General features: G+C 54.1%; 1 protein-coding gene across 1 annotated transcript; it reads left to right on the top strand.

Annotated features, from left to right (window-relative positions):
- Positions 1–705: 705 nt before the first annotated feature.
- Positions 706–7,405, top strand: UNCX (UNC homeobox). Its single transcript, XM_087942348.1, is given in 4 exon segments — positions 706–849; positions 851–1,065; positions 3,306–3,481; positions 6,341–7,405. Coding segments are annotated over 4 exon segments (1,527 nt in total). The 5' UTR covers positions 706–778.
- Positions 7,406–8,466: the final 1,061 nt, after the last annotated feature.

Raw genomic sequence — 8,466 nt, 5'->3', positions numbered from 1 at the left:
AGGGATGATGAATCTCCTATTATTGGATCAGTCTATTTGCCGCTCAACGTCTCTCTGTAATTGGAGCAACAGCACTTTAAAAGGTTCAGAGGAACGGGAACGTTTTCTGGGGGAGACGAGGAAGAAGACGGCGAGGGGAGGAGAGGGAAGGGGGAGCAGGAGGAGGAGGAGGAGGAGAGCGGCCCTTCTTCCACCACGCAGGGAAATCTATTAGTGATTTGGGGGGGCGCGGGGGGGACCGCCAGGAACGCGGGATGCTGCGGGAGGGTGTCGGAGGTTCCCGTTTCTCCGCCTCTGAAGTTCTTCCCGGATCTTCTCTGGGCGCGGCCCCCCCCCTCGCTTTTCTCCTCCGGCTTGGCCCGGGCTGTCCCCTCCCTCCCTCCCCTCTCTATCAAGAGAGACACCCCCCACCTCCCGCCGTCCCCTCCCCGGCTTCTCCTTGTCTTGTTGTGACAGTTGTGATATTGTTTATTGAGGGTGGATGTCAGGTATAATTAGCAATCGATATGGAAAACGGTCGGCTCCCCCGCCCGCCCGCCCTTCCCCGCTCAACACCCCCCGCCCGCCCGGCCCGCCTCTGACGTCATCCCCGATGCCTGCTTCTTATTGGTCCCAAATTCCCCGGGCCTGAGCCTAATGATGAGGAAGCCTGCCGGTGCTAAAGTTAAAACGCCCGGGCGGCCCGGCTTGCGCCACCGCCTCGCCGCCGCCACCCCGCGCTCCTCCGGCGGCGGTGGCGGCAGCAGCTGCGCTGAGCGCCCGCGGGCCCCGCTCCAGCATGGACAGCCGCCTCCTCGAGCACCCCCATGCCCAGTTTGGCGGCATGGTGGGCTTCCCCTACCCCATCGGGCCCCCACGTCTACGAGCTGGCCGGCCACCAGCTCCAGGCCGCCGCCGCCGCCGCCGCCGCCGCCTCGGTGCCCTTCTCCATCGACGGATTACTCAACGGCTCCTGCGCCGCCGCCGCCGCCGCCGCCGCCGCCGCCGCCTCGGTGGTCAACCCCAACCCGCTCCTCCCCTCCGGCTGCGGCGTCGGCGGGGATGCTCAGCCCTTCAAGCTGGCCGGTAAGTCGAGCCGCCGCCCGCTATCCGCCTCCCTGGCCTAGGGCGAAGCCGAGGGATGGCTAGGGGTGGGGGACAAGCTTCGCAACCTGGGGAGGAGGATGAGGATGGAGGCAACGGGGTGGGGGTGCACTTGACAGCTGCTTTTGAGGGGGGGGTTGGGGCTACGGTCCACTAACCCGGGATTTCAGCCCTCGGCTTGTCTGAACGGGAACTGGGGAGGGGGTTTAGAGAGCGGCCTTTGTTGGCCGGGCTTTGCAGTCCGGCCTCCCCCTCACACACACATCCTACACTCCCCAACCAACACCCCCCCGACCGGCATTCGGGCTTCTTCGGTGCAGAAACGCTCCCTCTGAGAAAGCCTGGAAGTTGGGCCGGGCAGGGAAAGGGGTCCTTGGGGAGGGGTCGTGATTGGAGGATGGGGGGAGAGAGAGAGAGGAATAAGGAAGGTCCTCTCCACCTGGTCCAGGCAAGGTCGCTCCTGCGAGAGTCCCACGGAATCTCTTTTCCCCCGGAATCTCTTCGGGTGGGGAGAAGCTGGGAGATTCACCATCCCTGAGCATCTTTGAAGTGTGTCTGGTGGGTTTGGAGGGGGTCGTGTGTAACGGCAGGAGATGCGTTGAGGGAGCCTTGCTAACACAACAACGACTTCAAAGGTGGGGGGGGCGTTTGTTTGGAGACCCACCACGCAGGAGGAAAGAACAGAGGCAGGGATTCTGGTTCCCACGCGACCCCTCAACCGAGTCCTGGGATCCTGGGGGGAGGAGGCTCCCTCTCTAAACAGACAACTGTGTGTGTGTGTGGGGGGGGCAATGGCGACGAGGCCTTTGGAAGTGGGAAAGCTTTATAGAGACACCCCCCAAAGCCTCTGCGAGAAAAGGTTTTTGCAGAGGAATTATTATATGATTAAAGATTTAATCTTCAATTCGATTCACAGTCTGGGACAGGTAAAAACTTAACAAGTCCTAACCAAGAGGACCTAAGAGCTATTAAGGTTGTTATTATTATTATTATTATTATTATTATTATTATTATTATTATTATTATTATTATTATTATTATTATTATTATTATTATTTAATCTTCAATTCAGAATCTGGGATTGGTAGGACATAACAGTTCAACTCCTAACCAAGGAGCTGTTATAATAAACTCTGAGTATAGCTAGTTGCAAGTAAGGTGTCCTATAATAATAATAATAATAATAATAATAATAATAATAATAATAATAATAATAATAATAATAATAATAATAATAATAATAATAACAATAACAATAATAACAATAATCACGGTCAGCCAGATGTTCAGGCTGGGTTTGGCATTTTTGTCTACCTGTCTAGTCCTTTCCATTCCAAGGAGCTGGGATAGGAAGATCTGGATGTTTGATGGGGCTACAGATATCATGGCAGGATCTGGCATTTTTGCCCACTTATGATTAATTATTACTATTCTCTGACAAACGGGCATCGGTAGATCTATCTGAAGTTCAGGAATCTTAAATCTGGCTGCCTAGTGCCTTCATTTCTTTTTTTTTCTTTCAAGCCTGCAATCCTGCGCAGAAAATAGCCTTTTGATGTCAGGCTTCTTCAGACCCCCCCCCCCCAAATCTATTGTTAAACTTCGATTTAGGCAAAGGCGCTTTCTTGAACTTTATCTGGGGAGGGGGGAGGGGGGAAAAGGGCGAGGCAAAGAGGCACGTGCCAATTTAAACACGCGCGTCCTAGACCCCCTCCCCAATAACTGAGCTTTCAAGTGAGGGCTAAACTCTAAGGAGAGAAAATAAACAAAACAAAAACAAAACGCCAGAGCGAAATCCCTTTTAGAAATTCCCCATTATTCCCATTCCCGCCCCCCCCCCCTTCCACTTCTTTGAATAATCTATTTTTAAACAGCCGCTTTGGTTTCCAAAGAAGGGCGCTTTTAGGAGCAAATGGTGTAAGCCGCCTTGGGTCGTCCTGGGCGAATAGGTGGCAATATAAATGTTCTAAAATAAAATAAATAAAACGGGGGAAAAAGACGTAGATGTGGGGCAGATGAGGGTTGCACCAGGCTTGGGATCTAAAAAAAAATTACGTTTCCCCCATGACTGGACGTTTTGAAGATATCCTTGCCTGGAAACGCTTCTAAGGAGATGCCTACGGGGCTGCGTGTGTGTGTGTGTGTGTGTGTTTGGGGACGGGACGGGACGGGACGGGTTCAGCTTCGTTTCCTTTAGCTCCCTTTCTGCTTTCCCTCCCCAGACTCGGTGGATCCGGACAAGGAAAGTCCCGGGTGCAAGAGACGAAGGACCCGGACGAATTTCACGGGTTGGCAGCTGGAAGAGCTGGAGAAGGCCTTTAACGAAAGCCATTATCCCGACGTCTTTATGCGGGAAGCCCTCGCCTTGCGGCTGGATCTGGTGGAGTCGCGAGTGCAGGTAAACGGGGGGGTGCCGCTTGCCCCTTCCTCGCTGCCCAGGGCTGGGACCTAAGCAGGCCTGCCTCTCCTCCGTCTTGGGCCACAGCCGCCGAGTCAGGCCTTAGCCGAGGTGGAGAAGCTGGGGTCGCTCAGCCGTTTCTCCGGCTCCGCATTCCCTTCTCAAGGCCAGCGCAATTGCGCTGTCCGCGCTTCTTCCTTCAGGGAGGGGGCAAATTTGCAATTCTTGGGGTTATTTTTCCGCTTATTTCCTCTCCTCCCCCCCCCCTCTGAAAAAAGTAAGGCACTATTTGCATCAAACGAATCGGCTTTAAATTTTTGCAAAAGTCCTATATGATCAACGTGGCGTTTTGCATTTGTGGCGGGGTGGGGGCGCGATCGGATGGGGTGGGGGCTGCAAGAATGGCGTGGTAAATCCTGGAATGCTTTTAAATCCCTCCCTCCCTCCCTGTGACTCCATTCCATCCCTCGGCCCTTTCTCCTTACTTATCCACCCACCCGCACACGCGCCTGCTTTTAATACTCCACCCCACTCGAGCTTCAAAGGGGCCAATTAATTGGGTTCAAGAACCCAAGGTTTGAATTTGGAAGGCTGGAGGAGGGAGGGGTGAGCTCTCTCAGCTTGGCAAAGCCCCTCCAGGATCTCCCACCACCACCAAACCCCCCCAAAGCTAAGATCCCCCAAAGGCCCCTGGAATGAAATTCCAAGTTTAAAATCAGAAAGATATCTCTATCGAGGCGATATCGCCCTGAAATGCCTCTCACGCGCCTTTCGGAAGATGCATAAAATAACATTCAAAAAGGCAACGAAACATTTCCCAATGCTTTGCCTTCTCCCACGAGTAAAGGTTCCGATTAATCTAAGCACAGGCCTGGCCTAAAAAGTGTATTTACAAAATACTTCTGCCCTCCCTCCCTCCTTGCCTCCTTTTGACCTCTTCTATTTTGAAATCCTTTTATCCAATCTGTTCAAGGGTTTTGACTGAAGTCAAGATCCTTGATTTCCCCTCTAATACGATAATTAGTAATTCTGCCTGACAAGGGCTGGAGGAAGCTCACACCGAGGCAGCTAAAAAACAAAACAGAAAAATAACAGGAATGGCAATCACCTCCCAGCCCAGCCGATTTTACCTTGGGGACGGCTAAAACAAAAAAAACACAATCTGAAATAAAACTGGCTATTCAAGAAACCCTCTCGCCCCTTTCCTTAAAACAAATAATAAAATAAGGCAACAACGGTCATAATTCTCCCGTTTAAATCGCCATTTGGTTTGGAAAACTGTTTAAATGAACGAGTCTTAGATTGTTGTTCTTTTCCCCCCTCAACGTGCTTATTTAATTTTTTTTAAAAGTTTTCTCCGTTGAGGTTTGCAATAGGAATGAGCGACGGAAAGACCGATTAGGAGGGTTGTTTTTATTGTGGTTACGATTTAGAAAAAATAATATGTGATTTAAAAAAAAACCGCGGACATTTTTCAGAGGAGATTCTTTGGTTGAAGAGCTAATGTCAAATCATGGATGCCCCAAACCTCCCTTCTGAGATCCGTTTCTCTCTCCCCCCCCAATTTTCCCCCTCAAAGATAGCTGGTTACTCCTCGTCGCCCCCCCCCCCAGCCCCCCAGGCTACAAATTGTGTTGTCTCCGCGTTTTCTCTCCCATCTCATTAAGGTTTAAAATTGGGATTAAAATAGTGGGAGAGGGCTGCTAAATATGGCCAGTTCCTTCGAGACGTTGGCTTTTGTTTTTTTTTCGGGGAGGGGCCGTTAAGCCTTGATCTTCGACGGGGGTCAGAGTTTTTCTTTCCCCAATTCCACCCCCCCAACAAATCCTAGCCAGGAGGCGACAGCGGCGGCGGCGGCGGCCTTGGAGCTGCAGCGAAAAGGCCGGGTGGCCTCGATTCCCGCTGCGAAACCCCCAGCGAGATACGCTCCTACCGAGGTAGACCGATTCTCCTCCAAGGTTTTCCTCTTCCACGCTTCCCTAAATTTGTCAAGTGTTAGAGACCCTCAAACTCTCGGTCCTTTGTGGTGAAACCCGCCCCGCCTCCCCACCCTTCTCCGCTATCCGCTCCGCAAGGGAGAAGGTGGGTTGCGTGCGGATTTTTCTTACTACAAAGTTCTCCACTCCTGATTTCCTCCCATCCCTTCCGCGCAATTTCTGCCTCTCACCCTCTTGTGGCAGCGACCTTTCATTAGAAACAAAACCAAAACCAAAAACTAAGATATAACCCGCCCCCCACCCCAGCCGTTGTAGAAACAGGGAACGCATAGGATCGCTCCTCAGGCCCAAACCCTTCCTTGGGGGAATGGCAAAGAAAGGACGCTGGGCAAAGGATGCGGCGTGGGCTGTATGCAAGCAGTCGTGGGGGTGGGGGGTGCGTGGAGAAGCAGAAACCCTGTTCCCCAAAACTCCCCTCACCCCCCCTCCTCGTGGACTGGGAAGAAAGGACCAGGGGAGCGGAGGGGGCAAAAAAGCCTCTTGATATTTTGATGCGAATCTCCTGGCTTTCTTTTCTTACGCTTTTCAACTCCTCGCCTTCCTTCCTCAGCCTTTGCGGACTTTTCTGCCTGGGGTAGAAGCTCCCCCGGTCTCTAAAAAAAGCAAAAAACAAAACCTAAGACCCCCTTTCCCCTGCTTTCTTTTAAATATCCGTCAAAAGGCGGCGCGCAAACCGCCACATATTCTGAGGACTAATTCCCTGTTTTTTAGCGGTTCGCCTGCTTCCTCCATTACTGCCGAGCCCCACGCGCGGAGGGGCCGACCTGGGTGTCTCTCCCCCCCCCCCGGCCTCCAGGTGGGGTGGGGGAGAGGGACCCCGGCGGCTAACAGCTTCTCCTTCTCCTCCTTCTCCGGTGTGTAGGTCTGGTTCCAAAACCGCCGGGCCAAGTGGCGCAAGAAAGAAAACACTAAAAAGGGTCCCGGCCGGCCGGCCCACAACTCGCACCCCACCACCTGCAGCGGGGAGCCCATGGATCCGGAGGAGATCGCGCGCAAGGAGCTGGAGAAGATGGAGAAGAAGAAGCGCAAGCACGAGAAGAAGCTGCTGAAAGGCCAGGCCCGCGGCCTCCACTCGCCCAGCGGCCTCTCGGTCAACAGCAGCACGCAGAGCTCCGACAGCGACGGCGGGGGAGGCGGCGGGGGCGGCGGCGGCGGGGGCGGCGGCGGCGGGGGCGGCCTCTCCCCGGACCCGCCCGACAGCTGCAAGACGCCCTCGAGCAGCGGCCACCACCACGCGCCCTTGCCCGGCGGGTGCGACCCGGCCGCCGCCTCGGCTTTCTACCCGGGCCGCTGCGCCGCCAAGGACCACCCGGGGGGCCCGTCAGGATCGGAGTGCGCGGGGCCCCCTGCCCTGCCCGGCGGCTACCCCAAGCTCAACCCCTTCAGCGTGGAGAGCCTTTTGTCGGACTCCCCGCCTCGGCGGAAAGCGGCGCTGGACTTCTCGCCCGCCCTGGCTCCCTGCGCCCCTGCGGCGCGCACCCTGATCGGCAAGGGCCACTTCTTGCTCTACCCCATCACGCAGCCGCTGGGCTTCATCGTGCCCCAGGCCGCCCTGAAGAGCAACCCGGCCCAGGAGGCCCCCAGCGAGGCTCCCCGCTCCCCGCCGCCAACCCCAGCCCGGACCCCGCGCCCCCCAAGAGTAGCAGCACGGCCGCCATCTCCACGCCGGGCGACGGCGGCGCCTCCTGGCCAGGAAGGTCTTGGCCTCGCCGCTGGCCGCCCCCTGCTCCTCCTCGGCCGCCTCCCCCGCGCCCTACGGCGGCGACTCGGCTTCCCAGGGGAGGGGAGCGGCGGCTCGTCGTCGCCCCCCAAGTCGCCCCCCAAGGAGGCCGGCCACGCCAAAGGCAATCCGGATTGCCGCACGACGGAGAGAGACTGTGCGACGGAGACCAACAGTTTAGACTGTGAGGAGGTGGATATGGACTAGGAGGGGAGGGCGGGAGGGGCCAGTCGGGCATCTTTATCTGCTAGATTCCTTGCGGGCGGGGGCGGGGGTGGGGGCTATGGATCAGTCGAAACTTCTCACATTCCCAAAGTTTTTCCTCTTAGATTCTCTCCATTCCCCCCCCCGCCCCCTGCCCCCCCCCGCCCCCAGTTCGCGACCTCTATTTTTCCATTCTTTTTCTCGCCTCCCTCCCCCCAAAACCTTCCCAGGTTCAAACTTTGCCCTCTTCAAATCAGGTGACCGGTATATTATTTTTAAAGGGGGGGCGGGGGAGAAGGATAATTTTTTAAATATAATTTAATTTTATTCTCTTTGGTTTCCTTCCCAAAAGAAGCTCCGAGCGGCAGGGGGTGTGTGGGGAGGGTATTTTTCTTTGGCCCGAAGCTGGACTTGACCTGAATGCAAATTGTTTTGTTTTTGTTTTGCTTTGGTTTAAAAAAAAAAAATCCCCCTCAACCAACCAGACACAACAGCGACTCCTCAAACCTTGTAAATTGCAAAAATGTTTAAAGATATTTATATATGTAAAAAAAAAAAAGAAAAAAATTACACACTTTTTTTTTGATAAATAAAAATCTGTTTAAAAATCAGACCTGGCATTTTTCTTCGTCTTCGCTTTAAAAAAAAAGAAAGAAAATAAAAATAAAAATACCCCCAATAACCTCCTGGTTAAAATGGAGAGGGGTCGTTTTGGATTGGATTTGAAAGAGTAGCTTCAAAAAGGAGCGAGGGGTTTGTTTAAATAAATAAAAAACGTTATTATTTTTTAAAAACTACCTTTTAACGCTTGTTTCTAGCTCTGCCCTCCGCGGGTTCATTGCTTAACAAATATATTCCGCCAAGGCCACCGCTTTCCGTATTTTTTTTTTCCAGACTCACCGTCACTCCCCCTAACCTCCTTTCTCACCCCCTCCTCCCCCTCCCCGCCCCCACACCCCACCAACCCCTCCCCACACGAGGTTAGCAGCTTCAGGCTGTAAGGACCAGGCCAGCTCCTGGTGCGTTTTGATATGAAAGTAATTATTTTCCCGTTGGCGGCTGCG

Source organism: Notechis scutatus, chromosome 12 (genome assembly GCF_049901735.1).
Source record: "Notechis scutatus isolate UNSWTSFEM ecotype Mainland chromosome 12, rNotScu1.2, whole genome shotgun sequence".
Taxonomy (NCBI): domain Eukaryota; kingdom Metazoa; phylum Chordata; class Lepidosauria; order Squamata; family Elapidae; genus Notechis; species Notechis scutatus.
The sequence above is the reverse complement of the archived record's forward strand: the minus strand, read 5'-3'. Positions and strand labels throughout refer to the sequence as shown.